This window comes from Balaenoptera borealis (assembly GCF_965194805.1).
Source record: "Balaenoptera borealis genome assembly, chromosome: 9".
Classification (NCBI taxonomy): Eukaryota; Metazoa; Chordata; class Mammalia; order Artiodactyla; family Balaenopteridae; genus Balaenoptera; species Balaenoptera borealis.
Window position 1 is genome coordinate 111757963 of NC_138873.1, and position 21167 is coordinate 111779129.

The following is a 21167-nucleotide window of genomic DNA, read 5'->3' on the forward strand; positions in this document are numbered from 1 at the left end:
AAAATGGACAACCTGGAAGAAATGGACAAATTCTTAGAAAGGTATAACCTTCCCAGACTGAATCAGGAAGAAACAGAAAATATGAACAGACAAGTCACAAGTAATGAAATTGAAACTGTGATTAAAAATCTTCCAACAAACAAAAGTCCAGGTCCAGATGGCTTCACAGGTGAATTCTATCAAACATTTAGAGAAGAGCTAACACCCATCCTTCTCAAACTCTTCCAAAAAATTGCAGAGGAAGGAACACTTCCAAACTCATTCTATGAGGCCACCATCACCCTGATACCCAAACCAGACAAAGACACTACAAAAAAAGAAAATTACAGACCAATATCACTGAGGAATATAGATGCAAAAATCCTCAACAAAATACTAGCAAACAGAATCCAACAACACATTAAAAGGATCATACACCACGATCAAGTGGGATTTATCCCAGGGATGCAAGGATTCTTCAATATACGCAAATCAATCAATGTGATACACCATATTAACAAATTGAAGAATAAAAACCATATGATCATCTCAATAGATGCAGAAAAAGCTTTTGACAAAATTCAACACCCATTTCTGATAAAAACTCTCCAGGAAGTGGGCATAGAGGGAACCTACCTCAACATAATAAAGGCCATATATGACAAACCCACAGCAAACATCATTCTCAATGGTGAAAAACTGAAAGCATTTCCTCTAAGATCAGGAACGAGACAAGGATGTCCACTCTCACCACTATTATTCAACATAGTTCTGGAAGTCCTAGCCACGGCAATCAGAGAAGAAAAAGAAATAAAAGGAATACAAATTGGAAAAGAAGAAGTAAAACTGTCACTGTTTGCAGATGACATGATACTATACATAGAGAATCCTAAAACTGCCACCAGAAAACTGCTAGAGCTAATTGATGAATATGGTAAAGTTGCAGGATACAAAAATAATGCACAGAAATCTCTTGCATTCCTATACACTAATGATGAAAAATCTGAAAGAGAAATTATGGAAACACTCCCATTTACCATTGCAACAAAAAGAATAAAATACCTAGGAATAAACCTACCTAGGGAGACAAAAGACCTGTATGCAGAAAACTATAAGACACTGACGAAAGAAATTAAAGATGATACCAACAGATGGAGAGATATACCATGTTCTTGGATTGGAAGAATCAACATTGTGAAAATGAGTATACTACCCAAAGCAATCTACAGATTCAATGCAATCCCTATCAAATTACCAATGGCATTTTTTACGGAGCTAGAACAAATCATCTTAAAATTTGTATGGAGACACAAAAGACCCCGAATAGCCAAAGCAGTCTTGAGGCAAAAAAATGGAGCTGGAGGAATCAGACTCCCTGACTTCAGACTCTACTACAAAGCTACAGTAATCAAGACAATATGGTACTGGCACAAAAACAGAAACATAGATCAATGGAACAAGATAGAAAGCCCAGAGATTAACCCACGCACCTATGGTCAACTAATCTATGACAAAGGAGGCAAAGATATACAATGGAGAAAAGACAGTCTCTTCAATAAGTGGTGCTGGGAAAACTGGACAGCTACATGTAAAAGAATGAAATTAGAATACTCCCTAACACCATACACAAAAATAAACTCAAAATGGATTAGAGACCTAAATATAAGACTGGACACTATAAAACTCTTAGAGGAAAACATAGGAAGAACACTCTTTGACATAAATCACAGCAAGATCTTTTTTGATCCACCTCCTAGAGTAATGGAAATAAAAACAAAAATAAACAAGTGGGACCTAATGAAACTTCAAAGCTTTTGCACAGCAAAGGAAACCATAAACAAGATGAAAAGACAACCCTCAGAATGGGAGAAAATATTTGCAAACGAATCAACGGACAAAGGATTAATCTCCAAAATATATAAACAGCTCATTCAGCTCAATATCAAAGAAACAAACACCCCAATCCAAAAATGGGCAGAAGACCTAAATAGACATTTCTCCAAAGAAGACATACAGACGGCCACGAAGCACATGAAAAGATGCTCAACATCACTAACTATTAGAGAAATGCAAATCAAAACTACAATGAGGTATCACCTCACTCCTGTTAGAATGGGCATCATCAGAAAATCTACAAACAACAAATGCTGGAGAGGGTGTGGAGAAAAGGGAACCCTCTTGCACTGTTGGTGGGAAGGTAAATTGATACAGCCACTATGGAGAACAATATGGAGGTTCCTTAAAAAACTAAAAATAGAATTACCATATGACCCAGCAATCCCACTACTGGGCATATACCCAGAGAAAACCGTAATTGAAAAAGACACATGCACCCGAATGTTCATTGCAGCACTATTTACAATAGCCAGGTCATGGAAGCAACCTAAATGCCCATCAACAGACGAATGGATAAAGAAGCTGTGGTACATATATACAATGGAATATTACTCAGCCATAAAAAGGAACGAAATTGAGTCATTTGTTGAGACGTGGATGGATCTAGAGACTGTCATACAGAGTGAAGTAAGTCAGAAAGAGAAAAACAAATATTGTATATTAATGCATGTATGCGGAACCTAGAAAAATGGTACAGATGAGCCAGTTTGCAGGGCAGAAGTTGAGACACAGATGTAGAGAATGGACATATGGACACCAACGGGGGAAAACTGCGGTGAGGTGGGGATGGTGGTGTGCTGAATTGTGCGATTGGGATTGACATGTATACACTGATGTGTATAAAACTGATGCCTAATAAGAACCTGCAGTATAAAAAAACAAACAAAACAACTAATACTAAACTTTCATTGGGTTATTTGTATGGAAATATGTTAATATAAATGTTTCAGACATGACATGAAATTTCTAAAAATCTTATATTTGTATTTGTATGGAAATATGTATGGAAATATGTTAATATAAATGTTTCAGACATTACATGAAATATCTAAAAATCTTATATTTGTATTTGTATGGAAATATGTATGGAAATATGTTAATATAAATGTTTCAGACATTACATGAAATTTCTAAAAATCTTATATGTTCTGGTATAATGTTATAAGTAATAATCCTAGTTATTACTTTAAAATGTATATCTCAGAAATAACTAATTTTCTTGTCAACTGCATTATTATGAACTTTCATCAAATCTTGAACCGTGGTCATTTTTAAGTCTTTTGTCATTTACAGACAGTTCTGGGTGTACTCTGATGATTTTGCAAAAATGTTCCTATAAAAGGGTTTCATCTTCAAGAAATTCATGGAAAAGACTCTGACAAGTACAGGTTTCTGGTAACTGACTGTACTGCTGAACTGAATGAATAAGCATTTTCAGAACTCTAATGAAAAACTGATGAACTCATAAAAGTGCTAACAAAAGATCAAGATGAAAAAAAAATTAATTACATGGGACTGAGTGAACTGATGAGGATGAGTATAATTTTTGTGACTTTCTGTCTGAATTAAAAAAAAAAAAAATCCCACAAGGACTCAGAGGCAAAGAATATACAAATCAATTTTCACTGCAAAGTAAAGGAGCTGTTACAGTGGAGGATTACTGGACTGAATGTCAATATTATGACATAGTATGAGTGTGTTTCATGTTTGGTAATTGCAATCATTGTTGCTTTTGTTGTGGTCACCCATGTACAATGCTTGGTGTCAGTCTATTTATCTCTTGTAAAAATAAAATACAGTGTGTGTGTGTGAAAAAAAAAAAAAAAAAACAAGACCCATATATATGCTGTCTACAAGAGACCCACTTCAGACCTAGGGACACACACAGACTGAAAGTGAGGGGATGGAAAAAGATATTCCATGCAAATGGAAATCAGAAGAAAGCTGGAGTAGCAATACTCATATCAGATAAAATGGACTTTAAAATAAAGAATGTTACAAGAGACAAGGAAGGACACTACATAATGATCAAGGGATTAATCCAAGAAGAAGATATGACAATTATAAATATATATGCACCCAACATAGGAGCACCTCAATACATAAGGCAAATGCTAACAGCCATAAAAGGGGAAATTGACAGTAACACAATAATAGTGGGGGACTTTAACATCCTACTTACACCAATGGACAGATCATCTAGACAGAAAATAAATAAGGAAACAGAAGCTTTAAATGACACAATAGACCAGGTAGACTTAATTGATATTTATAGGACATTCTACCTGAAAGCAGCAGAACACACTTTTTTCTCAAGTGCACATGGAACATTCTCCAGGATAGATCACATCCTGGGTCACAAATCAAGCCTTGGAAAATTTAAGAAAATTGAAATCATATCAAGCAACTTTTCCAACAACAACACTACAAGATTAGAAATCCATTACAGGAAAAAACTGTAAAAAACACAAACACATGGACACTAAACAGTGCACTACTACATAACCAAGAAATCACTCAAGAGATCAAACAGGAAATAAAGAAATACATAGAAACAAATGACAGTGAAAACACAACAACCGAAAACCTATGGGATGCAGCAAAAGCAGTTCTAAGAGGGAAGTTTATAGCTATACAAGCCTACCTCAAGAAACAAGAAAAATGTCAAATAAACAATCTAATCTTACACCTAAAGAAACTAGAGAAAGAAGAACAAACAAAACCCAAAGTTAGCAGAAGGAAAGTAATCATAAAGATCAGAGCAGAAATAAATGAAATAGAAACAAAGAAAACAATAGCATAGATCAATAAAACTAAAAGCTGGTTCTTTGAGAAGATAAACAAAATTGATAAACCATTAGCCAGACTCATCAAGAAAAAGAGGGAGAGGACTCAAATCAATAAAATTAGAAATGAAAATGGAGAAGTTACAACAGACACCACAGCAAACAAAGCATCCTAAGAGACTACTACAAGCAACTCTATGCCAATAAAATGGACAACCTGGAAGAAATGGACAAATTCTTAGAAAGGTATAACCTTCCAAGACTGAACCAGGAAGAAACAAAAAATATGAACAGACCAATCACAAGTAATGAAATTGAAACTGTGATTAAAAATCTTCCAACAAACAAAAGTCTAGGACCAGATGGCTTCACAGGTGAATTCTATCAAACATTTAGAGGAGCTAACACCCATCCTTCTCAAACTCTTCCCAAAACATTGCAGAGGAAGGAACACTCTCAAACTCATTCTATGAGGCCATCATCACCCTGATACTAAAACCAGACAAAGGTACTACAAAAAAAGAAAATTACAGACAATATCACTGATGAATATAGTTGCAAAAATCCTCAACAAAATACTAGTGAACAGAATCCAACAACACATTAAAAGGATCATACACCACGATCAAGTGGGATTTATCCCAGGGATGCAAGGATTCATCAATATATGCAAATCAATCAATGTGATACACCATATTAACAAATTGAAGAAGAAAAACCATATGATCATCTCAATAGATGCAGAAAAATCTTTTGACAAAATTCAATGCCCATTTATGATAAAAACCAGAAAGTGGGCATAGAGGGAAGCTACGTCAACATAATAAAGGCCATATATGACAAACCCACAGCAAACATCATTCTCAATGGTGAAAAACTGAAAGCATTTCCTCTAAGATCAGGAAGAAGACAAGGATGTCCACTCTCACCACTATTATTCAACATAGTTTTGGAAGACCTAGCCATGGCAATCAGTGAAGAAAAAGAAATAAAAGGAATGCAAATTGGAAAAGAAGAAGTAAAACTGTCACTGTTTGCAGGTGACATAATACTATACATAGAGAATCCTAAAGATGCCACTAGAAAACTACTAGAGCTAATCAATGAATTCGGTAAAGTTGCTGGACACAAAATTAATGCACAGAAATCTCTTGCATTCCTATACACTAATGATGAAAAATCTGAAAGAGAAATTAAGGAAACACTCCCATTTACCACTGCAACAAAAAGAATAAAATACCTAGGAATAAACCTACCTAGGGAGACAAAAGACCTGTATGCAGGAAACTATAAGACACTGATGAAAGAAATTAAAGATGATAGCAACAGATGGAGAGATACACCATGTTCTTGGATTGGAAGAATCAATATTGTGAAAATGACTATACCGCCCAAAGCAATCTACAGATTCAATGCAACCCCTATTAATTTACCAATGGCAATTTTTACGGAACTAGAAGAAAAAATTTTAAAATTTGTATGGAGGCACAAAAGACCCTGAATAGCCAAAGCAGTCTTGAGGGAAAAAAACGGAGCTGGAGGAATCAGACTCCCTTACTTCAGACTATACTACAAAGCTACAGTAATCAAGACAATATGGTATTGGCACAAAAACAGAAATATAGATCAATGGAACAAGATAGAAAGCCCAGAGATAAACCCACGCACATATGGTCACCTTATCTTTGATAAAGGAGGCAAGCATATACAGTGGAGAAAAGACAGTCTCTTCAGTAAGTGGTGCTGGGAAAACTGGACAGCTACATGTAAAAGAATGAAATTAGAACACTCCCTAACACCATACACAAAAATAAACTCAAAATGGATTAGAGACCTAAATATAAGACCGGACACTATAAAACTCTTAGAGGAAAACATAGGAAGAACACTCTGACATTAATCACAGCAAGATCCTTTTTGACCCACCTCCTAGAGTAATGGAAATAAAAACAAAAATAAACAAATGGGACCTATTGAAACTTCAAAGCTTTTGCACAGCAAAGGAAACCATAAACAAGATGAAAAGACAACCCTCAGAATGGGAGAAAATATTTGCAAACGAATCAACGGACAAAGGATTAATCTCCAAAATATATAAACAGCTCATGCAGCTCAATATTAAAAAAACAACCCAGTCCAAAAATGGGCAGAAGACCTAAATAGACATTTCTCCAAAGAGGACATACAGATGGCCAAGAAGCACATGAAAAGCTGCTCAACATCACTAATTATTAGAGAAATGCAAATCACAACTAAAATGAGGTATCACCTCACACCAGTTTGATTGGGCATCATCAGAAAATCTACAAACAACAAATGCTGGAGAGGGTGTGGAGAAAAGGGAACCCTCTTGCACTGTTGGTGGGAATGTAAATTGATACAGCCACTCTGGAGAACAGTATGGAAGTTCCTAAAAAAACTAAAAACAGAATTACCATATGATCCAGCAATCCCACTCCTGGGCATATACCCAGAGAAAACCATAATTCAAAAAGACACATGCAACCCAATGTTCACTGCAGCACTATTTACAATAGCCAGGTCATGGAAGCAACCTAAATGCCCATCGACAGATGAATGGGTAAAGAAGATGTGGTACATATATACAGTGGAATATTACTCAGCCATAAAAAGGAATGAAATTGTGTCATCTGTAGAGATGTGGATGAATCTGGAGACTGTCATACAGAGTGAAGTAAGTCAGACAGAGAAAAACAAAACAAATATCGTATATTAACGCATATATGCGGAACTTAGAAAAAAGGTGTAGATGAACTGGTTTGCAGGGCAGAAGTAGAGACACAGATGTGGAGAACAAATGTATGGACACCAAGGGGGGAAAGTGGCGGGTGGGTGGTGGTGGTGGTGGGATGAATTGGGAGATTGGGATTGACATGTATACAGTGATGTGTATAAAATGGATGACTAATAAGAACCTGCTGTATAAAAAAATAAATAAAATAAAATTCAAAAATTAAAAAAAAAAATTAATAAGTCGAATTCAACAATGTATGAAAAGAATTATATACTACAACCAAGTGGTATTTATTCCATGTATGTAAGGTTGGTTCAACATCTGAAAAATCAGTCAATATAATCCACTGTATCAACAGACTAAAGGAGGTAAATCATGTGATCATATTAATTGACACAGAAGAAATACCATTTGACAAAATCCAATACTCAATCATAATAAAAATACTCAGAAAACTAGGAGTAGAGAAGAACTTCTCCAAATCAATGGAGAACCATCTGCAAAAACCTACAGCTAACATAATCAATAATGAGTAACTAGACACTTTCCCCCTAAGACCAGAAACAAGGCAATGATGTTCCCATTCACCACTCCTATTCAACATCACATAGGAAGTCCTAGCTGGTGCCATAAGAAAAGAAATGGAAATAAAAGGATAAATATTGGAAAAGAATAAAACAGTTGCTATTCATTGGTGATAGGATTGTCTATATAGAAAAATTCCAAACAATTTTTTTTATAAAAAAGCAACTATAGCAAGGCTTCAGGGTACAAGGTTAATATACAAAAGCCAATTGCTCGTTAGCAGATGAATAAGTTCTGGGGTTCTAATGTACAGCATTGTGATTATGGTTAACAGTACTGTATTGTACACATGAAAATTGTTAAGAGAATAGATCTTAAATGTTCTCAGCACAGAAAAGAAACAATAATTATGTGATGTAATGGAGTGTTAACTAACACTGCAGTAGTAATCAGACTGCAATATAAAAGTGTGCCAAATCAACATATTGTACACTTTGAATTTGTATAATATTATATGTCAATTATGTCTCAATAAAGCTAGTAAAAATATAAAAAAAAAAAATTAAAAGGGGTTGCAAAACCAGTTTTTGGAGACCTCCTTTGCAGGTCCTGCTGCTAGTCTTTTTTTTTTTTTTTTTAATTTTATTTATTTATTTATTTATGGCTGTGTTGGGTCTTCGTTTCTGTGCGAGGGCTCTCTCTAGTTGCGGCAAGCGGGGGCCACTCTTCATCGTGGTGCGCGGGCCTCTCACTGTCGCGGCCTCTCTTGTTGCGGAGCACAGGTTCCAGACGCGCAGGCTCAGTAGTTGTGGCTCACGGGCCTAGTCGCTCCGCGGCATGTGGGATCTTCCCGGACCAGGGCTCGAACCCGTGTCCCCTGCATTGGCAGGCAGATTCTCAACCACTGCGCCACCAGGGAAGCCCCCTGCTGCTAGTCCTGCACCTGGCTTGGAAACGTGGCTGTACTTGGCCTCTGTTGTCTTGGGGGACAAAGCCAAAACTGAGTCTTAAATCGTTCCATTTTAACAACTTGTTATGTGTGGATTTAAAAATTCGGTGCCTTTCTTAATCTTTAAATAAAAATTAAATCCAGACACCAGAGATCAATGTTAAAGCAGACTTTTACAAAGTTAAAATGATCATAAATGAACATAAATGTGCAAACACAAAGAATCCATCCAGCCCTTGAATTCTGTTTCTGGCATTTTTTTTTTTTATTCCAGCAGCAAGAGCTGAAAGAAGCTGACCTGCATTTTAAAAAAAATTTACGGTTTTAAGCGGTCATGTAGCGTGCCATATTTTTTGAAGTTTGTTAAAAATAGAAACCCTCTCAAGAGTTGGATGGCTTCATGGTTAGAGAAGGCAAATGTGTAACTGGAATAGAAGGTTGTAGTAATTCACATCTGCAATTTGCACTGTAGTCATAGTGTATTTCTTAGGAAGGTAAGAATAGTGTGTTTCTATCTTTCCCCTTCCATTTGATCGATTTCCATAACATACACCATCACGATGAACCACTGACTTAGGGATAAGGGAATAAAGAAGTTACAGAGCTTACCGAGAGCACCTCCTTGTTCTCCTTTTCCATTCTGCTTTAGAAGTTGTTTAGAAATCTAATTGAGGTGGGCTTACATGTAATACAGATAGAGAGTGAAGATATGTGCTGAAGAGCAGGTGTCCTAACGGAGTGTTTTCCCCCGGAGCAGCGACCATATTAAGGAAAGCAGAGCTCTGAAGATGTTGATGAGTTATGTATTCTTTTGTCTGGAAAGGTGTTTGCTTAGAAGACATGCTGCCCGGGTATTTAAGCCTTCAGGTCAGCCTTTCTCTCCAGTTGCTGCCAGAGTGAATGAGCACAAGCTGTATTTGATGAGCTAGAATAAATATTAAAAACTCATTTTGAAGTAGATCGTTTCTTTGAAAGTGAAGGAAAGTTGTTTAGTAAATGGAACTTGTACTTCCTACAAAAGGTCTGGGGTTGTTTTTTGCTTCATGTTTTAAATTTGATTTAGTCAAATTTAGTTCAGCTAGAACTAACATAGAAGAATATGGAAATAAATTTTACTTTTTAGACCAGGGGTCAGCAAACCCTGGACTAAAGACCAAATACAGCCCAACACCTGTTTTTGTAAATAAAGTTTTGTTGGCACACAGTCGGTCTCATTTGTTTGTGTTGTCTCTGGCTGTTTTGTGTTGCACCAGCAGAGTTGAGAAGTTGTGACAGGGACCATATGGCTTGCAAAGCCTAAAATATTTACTGCCTGGCCCTTTATAGAAAAAGTTTGCAGATCCCTGTTCTAGACTAATGAAAGTACTCAGTATCAGTGTTTTTGTGTTTATCTGTGGCATAAATGGCTGCTACTTCTCTGAATTATTATTAATTTAAAATATTTCAGTATCTTCTACTTTTTTTTTTTAAAGTCTTTATTGAATTTGTTACAATTTTGCTTCTGTTTTATGTTTTGGTTTTTTTTTTGGCCGAGAGGCATGTGGGAACTTAGCTCCCTGACCAGGGATCGAGCCCACACCCCCTGCATTGGAAGGCGAAGTCTTAACCACTGGACCGCCAGGGAAGTCCCTCTTCTACATTCTTGATTATATATTTTGTAAAAATATTTTATAAAGAAAACTAAACTCATTGTGAAAATTGGTATGGCCTGATTGCCTAATGACCACATGCTGAAAATGACAAAACTCATTTCTGCTTTCCAAACCCCTTGGACAGTAAAATAATTTATTTCTAGATTTGCATTTTACCACTTATAAACACCCTGGGAAAACCTCATCTGGTACAAAGCGCACTGTCAGCACTCAGTTACACGATGATTTCTTGATTTATTGGAACAATTTAAATGACAGTGAAAAGAAGCGCTTTTCTCCCACTTTTTCTTCAGCTTTCCCTGATGGCTGACTTCTTCCACTCCCTGACGTTCATATTCCTTCTAAATGCAGGGCAGAGAGTTAAGGTTACTCCATGGGTCACTTGACAAATGGCTGTGCCTCCTCAGGGTAGTCTGAAGGTTATTTCAATTTCTTGCAAGAGAGACTGTACAATAACTGAGGCTAATCTGATGAGCCCCCCGGTATCAGAACCAGCCTGGGGACAAAATTCAATGCATTCATTCATTAATACATACATTCATTCAACAAACCTTGAAAGCATGCTGAATTAGGTGCTGTGCCCCCAGTGACTTCATAGTCTGTTTCCGGTGATGGGCACAAAGCAGATAATTATAGTATATACTGTGTTAAGTAAAGTGATAGAGTTATACACAGGGTATGATGGGAGAGAAGGGGCATCTAACCCAGCACGGGGAGAGGCGATCAAGAAAAGGTCCCTGGTGGAGGCTAAACCCAGATAAAGGAGTCCAGGATCTTCTGTAGAACATGCAGGTGGAGGTGTCCCGAAGGTGGATTTGAGTCTGAATCTCCAGCTTGAGGGATGGCCAGAGATAAAGGTTTAGGAGTGTTTAGCTTAGAGATGACAGTTAACACCATGAGAGTTGATGAGCTCACTTATCAAGAGCATTGGGTTCAGGATGGGAAGGGCCAACATTTCAAGATCAGAAAGAAAGGACCGTTAAGGCAACAAGTCAGAAAGATACTTAAGAGTACCAGGAGAACAGAAGGTGTGACAGTGTTTACAGACTGAATGAAGGGGAGGAGACTAACCAGAGAGATGGAAAATCCAGGAATTGCCAGGGATGACTGGTAATGCAGGAGGCAGGAGGGGAGAATTTATTTCAAATGTGAACTATTGTAACTACTTGTTTGTTAAATAATTGCCTAAAAGTTGGTTTCAAGGCTGTTTAAAGGAGGCCCAAACAAATTCGTTGATTTTCCACGTTTGTCAAAGCTAGCACTTTTTATTCAATCTAATACACGTTATTTGAGAACTTTTTTGGTATCAGGCAGTCTGTTAGGTTGGCAACTCAAGGGATAAACTATGAAGGATAAAAACGTGGTATAACATGGACCTGGCTCTCAAAGAACTTGCAGCAAGATAAGCCATGTACCTAAATATTCAGGATGCAGGGTGAAAAGTGACAAAGAAAGAAGGACTAAAGTGCATGGAGGCATAGAGATTACTTTTCGATTGGGGATCCAGAGAAGCAGTAATATTTGAGCCAAGTCTTGGAAGATGGGCAGAGGTGGAAGTGTGTGTAAGTCAAGCACTGGGGAGAGTGAGAGCAGAAATACAGTGCATGAAACTCCAGGGCAACTTGCAGTGTTGCACTGGACTGTGTCTGCTCCATCTCTAGACTGAACTTCTGATGCTGCGGACTGTAGTTAAGCTTTACAGAGCCTCACATGATGTTTTATATGCAGTACTCACTTGGGGTTTGCTATATGAACTTAACTTGACGAACAGACGTCATCGTTGTTAAATCGCTTATTCCACAGCCTTACCTGTGCTTTACCTCAGTCGTAAAGCAAAAAGTAATTTAAAGACTAGAATTCTTTTCTTTAATATTTATTTTATTTTTATTGATTTATTTATTGGGTTGCGTCGGGTCTTAGTTGCGGCATCTTTTTGTTGTCATGCGCGGGCTCCAGAACACGTGGGCTCAGTAGTTGCGATGCATGGGCTTACTTGCCCTGTGGCATGTGGGATCTTAGCTCCCCGACCAGGGATTGAACCTGCGTCCCCTGCATTGGAAGGCGGATTCTTAACCACTGGACCACCAGGGAAGTCCCAAGCCTAGAATTCTTATGTTATCAGTAAAACAGGTATTAAAGGTAGATTGCCTTCTTGATTTGATTTTTGAGGATGACAAATCAGAACTTATAAATGAATCAAAGACATGTAATTTATAACATTCCTTTATATGACGTGAAAACACTTTAAGATAGAAGTGACAAATGTGGAGATTGTTAAAGACTGATCAACACAATTTCTTTGGGATCTACTTTAAATGACAACACTGAAGCCAAGTTTTAGACAGTTATTTTGTTGGCATATAAGTAGTTGTATTTGTCTTATACTTTGAAATGAACTGTATCCTTCTTTTAGGATTAAAAAATAATTTGCTTGTGTACAGTTTATTTATTTATTAAAATTTTATTTATTTTTTATTGAGGTATAGTTGATTTATACTATCATGTTAGTTTAGGTGATGTACAGTTACTTTAGGTTAAACAAATAAGATTTTTAAAAAAGCCAATATCTTGTAGCTGCATCTGTGTATTTGCTTTGATAAACTTAGGGAATCAGAATTGGAATACACATTTCATTGGTGGAATTTCTTAGCTATCTTGAAGTGGTTCTGTTTAATGTGTTACCTATGATTAGGAACGGAGAAATAGAAATACGAGGAGTTGGAAAAAAAGATATTCTAGGCCACACGTTTTCTTGTTGATACTGGAAAAGGAAATAATTAATAATATCTGTTAAAATAGGGTAGAGTGTACTGAGTTAAGGGTTACAGTAGAAAATACTTCAAGGAATTAGGAAGATAAAGGGTGTTGGTCCATGATGATTTTGCATCCTTGACTATTTTATATATTCTTCATTGGTTTGCTTTGATAGGGATAGACAAACCAAATTTGAAGTCATTTCCTGTTAGTCTGACATGTGTTATCCTTGCTTGGTAAATTCCTAAATTATCTAATTTAATCTTGTTCTCATTTCACAGATGAGGGAAGTCAGGTTAAGCGGTTTGTTTCAATGACCTGCAGTGAATTAAAGAGACAGGTCACCTTTTTATGTTAGTGGATTGTGAAGAAAAACTCATGAAATTCACAGACTTCATGTTGCAGATAACTAAAAATAAACTTCTACAAAGTTAAAATAAATTGTTTTGTTTGTTTAATAATTATAAATGTAATTAAAAATGTTTTCTAAATGTTTTTGTGAGGTAAGTAAGCAAGCAAAGTAATTAAATAAGAACTCATATATTTTCTTGTCTTTTTTTCTTCTTCCCAATAGGACCAGACATATTATCAGTCATTTCAGGTTTCAGAATACGGTAAGAGTTCTTCAACTTATTTTGAAGGAAAACACATTTATTACTTTCCACAGAGATAAGAGAAATTTCTAAGAGATGTATTATTTAAAGTAAAAATCCCAATGGATTTTTACCAGGTAAAATCCTAGTATTTCCTATAGGTCTGAACATTTTTTCTTTATAAAGAATAAAGTAGGAACAAGATTGGCTGTAGTGCCATTATCCTGCTCTTCGTATGTATAGTTATTCTGTTTTTCTACTTTGTTGTGATCATAACATATTTTAAATTTTGTACGGTGTTTTTTTAAAAGCATAACCACAGTCGTTTCCCATATCTTTCACTTGGTCAGCACTGGTGAAGACAGGGTTTAACTTGAGTAAATCCTCTTCCTGCAGGGTGCCACATTTGTAATATTGCATTTGGAAACACGTAGATGTAAGCAATGTGCGACCCCAGTGTTTTGTTGGTGGATGGAGAGGAAGGAAATTGGAGAGTGAAGGCGTAGGACCCCACTATTAGTTGTGCTCTGAACAGCTGTGTTGAGGTTGTACACAAGCTTTTTCGTCTGATTTGTGTTACTTTTTGAGATTGTGTCTCATTCAGGCAATAGAAATTCTGGAAAGTCGTTTGCTTGCACCTTTGTGGCTCCGGTCCATGCATCTCATACCGCATTGTCACAGCTCAGCCTCATGATCAACTAGAACAGGGGGCAGCAAAGCTTTTTCCTGTTAATCGCCAGATAGTAAAACTTTATGCTTTGTGGGCCATACGGCTCTGTCTTACCTACTCAGCTTTGCTGTTGTAGCACGAAGCAGCCATAGACAATATGTAAGTGAAAGTGGTTGTGAGCCAAAGCAGTTTTATTTATGGACGTGGAAATTTGGATTTCATATAATATTCCCATGTCGTGAAATAGTCTTCTTTTGATTGTTTCCAACCAATTGGAAATGCAAAACCCATTCTTAGCCCATGCTGGTCATTGTTTACTGACCCCCGATCTGGAACTGTGTTGTCTGGTTCAGGGGTCACTCACCACGTTGGCTGCTGAGCACTTGAAATGTGGCTGGTCTAAATGGAGATGTGCCCTAAGCACATAGAATGCCAAATTTTGAAGACGGTATAAAAAAAAGAAAGAAAAATAGCTCATTAATAATAATTATTTATATTGATTACATGTTGAAATGATAATATTTTGGATATATGGCTTTAGGTAAAATATTACAAAAATTAATTTCACCTGCTTCTTTTTCCTTTTTAAATGTGGCTACTAGAAATTTAAAACTACACCACGTGGCTCACATTTTGTTTCTTTTGGACAGCCCCGATCTAGAGGAATAAATCAGAGGTGGCTGAGGCTTTTATAGGCTGTTTTTATTTCACACAGAGGCGGTGCTGGGGGGCTATATGTTGTTGAAGGGGGTATGTAGTGGAGGGGCAATTGATTGCCACCTTGTGATGTTTGAGGAGGGGACATTTTAATTTCCTTGGTCTAAGGAAATTCCACCTCTGAGTGACCAGGACCTTGGAGGAGGGTCAGAGTCCTGGAGTGGTCTCGGGCCTCAGATCATCTTGGCACTCCAAGGGTCTTTAGTCTGGAGCTGGAGGTCTGTCCTGTTCTGCTGACTTATTGGTCGTCTTGATTCTTCTCTTGCGTTAGTTGAATGGTGAGATGCCTTGTTATGAGATGGATCTATTTCATTGGTCAGTGAAGTTAGAGAAGAGGAATATTTCTATAGATTGGAAGGAAACGAAATGTTTTTTACTCCAGTGAGGTGCTTTATATTAAATAATATAACTATTTATAAAATATTTCATAGCCTAATTGTATAAAGCCAACCGAAGTAGGGGTTTCTAATTTTGGGATTACCTTCAGGAACCAGTACCTGTTGCACAAGAAAAGCATCATTACTTTGTAGCCATATCTTAGTTATTAACTAGAAATCCTAGGACACAACTTCATAGTAATCCATTGCGTTAGACTGTCACCGCATTTACCTTTGATGGTCTCAAAGGACGTGGATTCTCTGTGACTGCATGCGTGTCACCCTGCAGAAAAAGGAGAGTCTTAGGGTCTCAGGATGTGCTTTTAGTAACCAAATTGGAAAAAAGTCCTAGGGAAGGGGCTGCTCAGAAGTCGCTATTTACCAAGTGACATGGAAGTGTTTTAACAAGCAGTAAGTGCACACTGGTGGGTGACAGGTGAGTGAAAACCCTGGCCTTCTAGCACTCAGATGGCTTTGCATCTAGGATTCTGAATACAATTTAGATTCTACCGGTGGAAGGCTTCACAGACCCGAGTGTCCATAGCAACTCCCCCACCCCCATCGCTGTCTAGTTACCAGCCTTGTAGGGTTTCTGATTTTGAGTGGAATGAAGTACTTTTATCTATGTGTTAATGTGTATTTGGAGCCTAGTGAATCTAAGTTCAAATGGTACCATTTATCAACTCCTTTAGAGCAGTTCTGCTCTCTAGTTTGTTAAGTTGTAAAATGAGAGGTAAATGGATTGTTTAAAATATCCTTGCTTTTCTTTTCCAGTATTACCAAAATTTGAAGTCACTTTGCAGACACCATTATACTGTTCTTTAAATTCTGTGAGTTTAAATGGTACCGTCACAGCAAAGTAAGTATCATATTGCTTTCTATGACTATAAACTGTTCTGAAACTGTATGACAAAGAGCTCATTATATATTCCAGAACATTAGCACAATATGTTGCTTATTAAAATACCCCAGTGGGCAGGAAACAAATGTTTATAATAAATAATTAAGCACGGAACATGTCTGCACAGGTCTTTGCACCCATGTCTCTGCTTCCAAGCTGATCCAGTCCTAAAATATTCCCCACAGGCTAGTGTCTTTCTAAGACTGGTCAAGGGATTTACCTGATAGATTGTGCCAGATTGAAAAAAAGCTTTATCTTTATTTAGTCCTCATTCAGCTGTCAATAATGGAGGTTGAGACTTGGGGGAGGGGTTTGGTTGCCTTATTGCAATTAACAGATGAGTCAGTGATCCACATTCATCATCCGTTTCAGCATTTGGACACAGGGACTTCCAGCCCCGCCCCGTGTAACTGCTGTCTAGTGGCTTTCATGATTTTGATCCAATGGCTCGAACATCACAGCATTTTGTTTCGCTGAGGCAAAAAGCGTCTTCAGAGTTCCAGACCACTGGCTCTCAAACGTATAGGCTGGGATTGCCCTCAAGTAATTCCAGGACCGATTTCTTGTAGCATTTTAAATTTTAAAAAAATTTTGTGTCCCTCCCCATCCGCCGGGGTTTACGAGGACTTGGATGGGGTGACACCTGTGACGCACGTCCCTCGTCGGCCGGGACCTGTCAGTGGGTTGTAATTGGCCTGGGTGGCTAGACCTCCTCAGAAGAGCAGCCTGCGGGCTGGGTACCGACCTAATCCTCTAAGGGGGCCAGGACCTGATAGAGCATCGCGGTGCCCTTTCCCTGCTCAGCAGTCCCTCCTTGGTGTCACTTGCACCTCTTCCAGACCAGAGAAGGTCTTGCTCTGGGTCCCAGAAAACCTCAGCACACTCCCGGTGACCTCCGCAGCCCTTATGAAGAGGTGCCTGCCTTTCCTTCCCCAGGATGGGTGTGCCTTGTAGCATTTATTTTATTTATTTATTTATTTTTTAAAATTTTATTTATTTATTTATTGGCTGCGTTGGGTCTTCGTTGCTGCACGTGGGCTTTCTCTAGTTGTGGCGAGCGGGGGCTACTCTTTGTTGCGGTGTGCAGGCTTCCCATTGTGGTGGCTTCTCTTGTTGCGGAGCACAGGCTCTAGGCACGCGGGCTGCAGTAGTTGTGGCACGTGGGCTCAGTAGTTGTGGCTCGTGGGCTCCAGAGCGCAGGCTCAGTAGTTGTGGCGCACGGGCTTAGTTGCTCCGCGGCATGTGGCATCTTCCCGGACCAGGGCTCGAACCCGTGTCCCCTGCATTGGCAGGCGGATTCTTAACCACTGTGCCACCAGGGAAGTCCCAGCATTTGTTTTTGATGTGTCCATATCTGTGCTTTGGTTTGTGAAATTTATTTAGCTTCAGAATTTATTTGTAATAGCTGGTAAAAACTGGACCCCATCTCACCACTCATCACAATATTCCTCTCCTGGTGAGGGTTTGTGGCAGTGGCAGTCGATGGGCAGTGAGTCCCCACACCAAAACGTGTGAGGACTCCTGCTTTAGATTCTTTTGGCAAACAAATCATGTGACACCCACGTGACATAAAGGCAAAAATGTGTCTACGATTTGTATACCAAGTTAGTTCAACTAAGAGGTAGCTTACAATGTGAATTTGGGTTCTGGGGCTGAATTTATGGTTTGGAAAACACATAAATGCCCGCTTTGTCATAGTTATTATCCTGCCCTTGATCTTAGCTGAAGGTCAAGCATTCTGTCTGCCTTTTATTTCGAGTTCTTTGACTAACGCTTATAAAACTTAGTGACTTCAAATCCGCATAAACCATCAATGTCCACATGGATTACGTTGAAAGTGGATACCTTCTTTTTTTCTGTTTTTAGTTTTCAGGGGTGTGCCAGGGATTTAACACAACCAGTTAAAACAGTGGTTCTTAAATTCTGGTAACTGTCTAGGAAATTTATTGTACATTTTCAGGGGGTGTGTATCCCCTGAAGCAACAGCATTGACTGCCTCTTCCCACCAGCCCAGTAAGAACCCTGCAGTTTCATCCTGATTCTCATTTGTGGAGCCCCTTTGAGACGCTAATGGCTGAGAATGACACTGCGATTGTGACGGTCCCCAGGCAGTTCTTCAGCGCTCAACATGTTGTGTTCTTATCATTTTCTTTAGTATGTGTATCAGTCGAGGTATAACCAGAGAAGTAGAAGCAGCAGGAGGCATATATTAAGAGATTTACTGCAAGGCGTTGGCTTATTTGACTGGGCGGACTAACTAGGCAAATCCAAAATCTGTAGGGCAGGTTGTCAGGAAGGGCAGCTAGAGCTCTCAGGTACGGGCTGGCGTTTCTGTTCACAGGCAGAATTTCTTCCTCTGTAGGGAATTCTCGGCTCTGCATTAAGGCTTTTCAACTGCTTAGGTCAGGCTGATCAGATGATCTAGGATAATCTCCTCTACTTAAAATCAACCGACTACAGACTTTAATCACACCTATGAAGTACCTTCACCTTGACACCTAGAGTGTTTGATTAAGTGACTGGGGACGTTAGCCTAGACACATCTGAAAGCCCATCTTAGCGTTTGGTTTGTCTGTTGTAGGTAGTGAGACAGTTGTTGCCAGTTAAAGTTCTCAGACCTGGCTAGTTCTCATACTACAGGCATACCTTGGAGATTGTGGGTTCGGTCCCAGACCACTGCAATAAAGAAAATATTGCAATAAAGAGAGTCACGTGAAATTTTTTCGGTTTCCCAGTGTGTATAGAAGTTATGTTTATACTAGATTGTAGTCTATTAAGTGTGCAATAGTGAAGCCGAATCTGGCCTCTGTGCCCCGACACCGAATTAATTCTCGGAGACAGAGTTATGGGTGAAGTAAAAAAGAATAGCTTTATTGCTTTGCCAGGCAAAGAGGGTCACAGTGGGCTAATGCCCTCAGAACTGTGTGTCCGAACCCAGGGGTGTTTGTGAGGAGTTTTATAGTCAAGGGGTGGGGTTGCGGATAAGGATCAGGGGGCATGCAGGGCTTGCATTCCTTCAATGCGGGGATCACCTGGCATCAGGTGATGATGGACGAACTGTGACCTTCTTTGGAATGACGCGTGCTTCATCAAGAACTTAACATCTTCCATTTGCTGGGGGTTTCAGTTCTGCAGAAGAGCTCAAAGATACTGTTATTTGTATCCTGAAGGAATGCATTGATCCAGACGAGGGGCTGTTTTCTGTGTTCAACTAAGGGATTCAATGGAAGCAGGAGTTTACTGTCAGATTTATAGAGCACAAAGCAAAATTAACTTCCATGTTTGGTTGAGCATTTCACAATAGAGATGGAAGGGACCCAGGAAACGTATTTAAAAAAGGCTTTCTGACAGTAAAATGGTTTACCAAAGATTGCCTCTGCTTTACACGAAGAGACTATCCCATCATGAGGGGGGATACAATTAATACATAGAATGCAAGTCCGCAGAGAGAGATTTGATTCAGGAATATAATTTCGGTGCTATGGATAAGCAGATTACTTTTATTTTAAATTTTCTTTCAAAAAGCGAATTTTTTAAAAAAATTAATTAATTAATTCATTTATTTTTGGCTGTGTTGGGTCTTCGTTTCTGTGCGAGGGCTTTCTCCAGTTGTGGCAAGCGGGGGCCACTCTTCATCGCGGTGCGCCGGCCTCTCGCTATCGCGGCCTCTCTTGTTGCAGAGCACGGGCTCCAGACGCGCAGGCTCAGTAATTGTGGCTCACGGGCCCAGCTGCTCCGTGGCATGTGGGATCTTCCCAGACCAGGGCTCGAACCTGTGTCCCCTGCGTTGGTAGGCAGATTCTCAACCACCACGCCACCAGGGAAGCCCCAAAAAGCGAATTTTTAATAACCATGAGCACATTTGGTGCCCTGGCATGTTTGATCTCATAAACCCTGATGGTTAATATTGGAACATGCAGCAATGGGCCACGGCGAATGCAATTTCAACTAACATTTAAAAATATTCAAAAGCTACAAAGTCTCCTGGGCATGCAGTTAATGGGCCAGTCTGGATTTCTAAGAATGAAAGGTTTTCATAATCTTTTAAAAATCTTTTGACGGGAAACTGTCACTTCCAATTATGATCAGATTTTCTCTGGAGTCTCCAGAGGCTGGGTAAAGTGTGTATTATGAACTGTTTTTGAGGTATTGGAGTTAAAAGTCTTCTCATTTTGGAGACTTAATATCAAGGATCACCATTTATTAAGCACATTCCTAACTATGTTTTAGTTTTAGAAATTTGTAGTAAGAATATGTTTTTAATATAATTCTTTTAAGTTAGGCCTTGTGTATTATTTTTCAGGTATACATATGGGAAGCCAGTGAAAGGAGACCTAACACTTACATTTTTACCTTTATCCTTTTGGGGTGTGAAGAAAAATATTACAAAAACATTTAAGGTAACTTTTGCAGATATCTTATAACTTGTAATGGGGAAAAACTGTAAGTGTACTTTCTCTAGAAATAAGATTTTATACTGAATTAACCAAAAGTTGAGCATAAGAAAATCAAGAGCTTTCTATCATTGAACAAATGAGAATTTACCCTTTTTTAAAAAAATGATTAAAGTGGAAAGAGAACCATTGTATTGTTGTGACTTAGTTTGGGTTTTA

The 21167-nt window shown here is 38.5% G+C and overlaps 1 protein-coding gene and 1 long non-coding RNA gene across 3 annotated transcripts in view; one reads left to right on the forward strand and one right to left on the reverse strand.

Annotated features, from left to right (window-relative positions):
* Nucleotides 1–21167, reverse strand: part of LOC309634743 — a 632894-nt gene that overhangs the window by 217303 nt on the left and 394424 nt on the right. The gene's annotated exons all lie outside the window — the stretch shown is intronic.
* CD109 (CD109 molecule) overlaps nucleotides 1–21167 on the forward strand; it is a 132608-nt gene that overhangs the window by 50500 nt on the left and 60941 nt on the right. For both annotated transcript variants that reach the window (XM_082405031.1, XM_082405032.1), the window contains 3 exons: nucleotides 13871–13910; nucleotides 16428–16512; nucleotides 20858–20954. In XM_082405031.1, the coding sequence (XP_082261157.1) occupies nucleotides 13871–13910; nucleotides 16428–16512; nucleotides 20858–20954 (222 nt within the window). The remainder of the gene's footprint in view (nucleotides 1–13870; nucleotides 13911–16427; nucleotides 16513–20857; nucleotides 20955–21167) is intronic.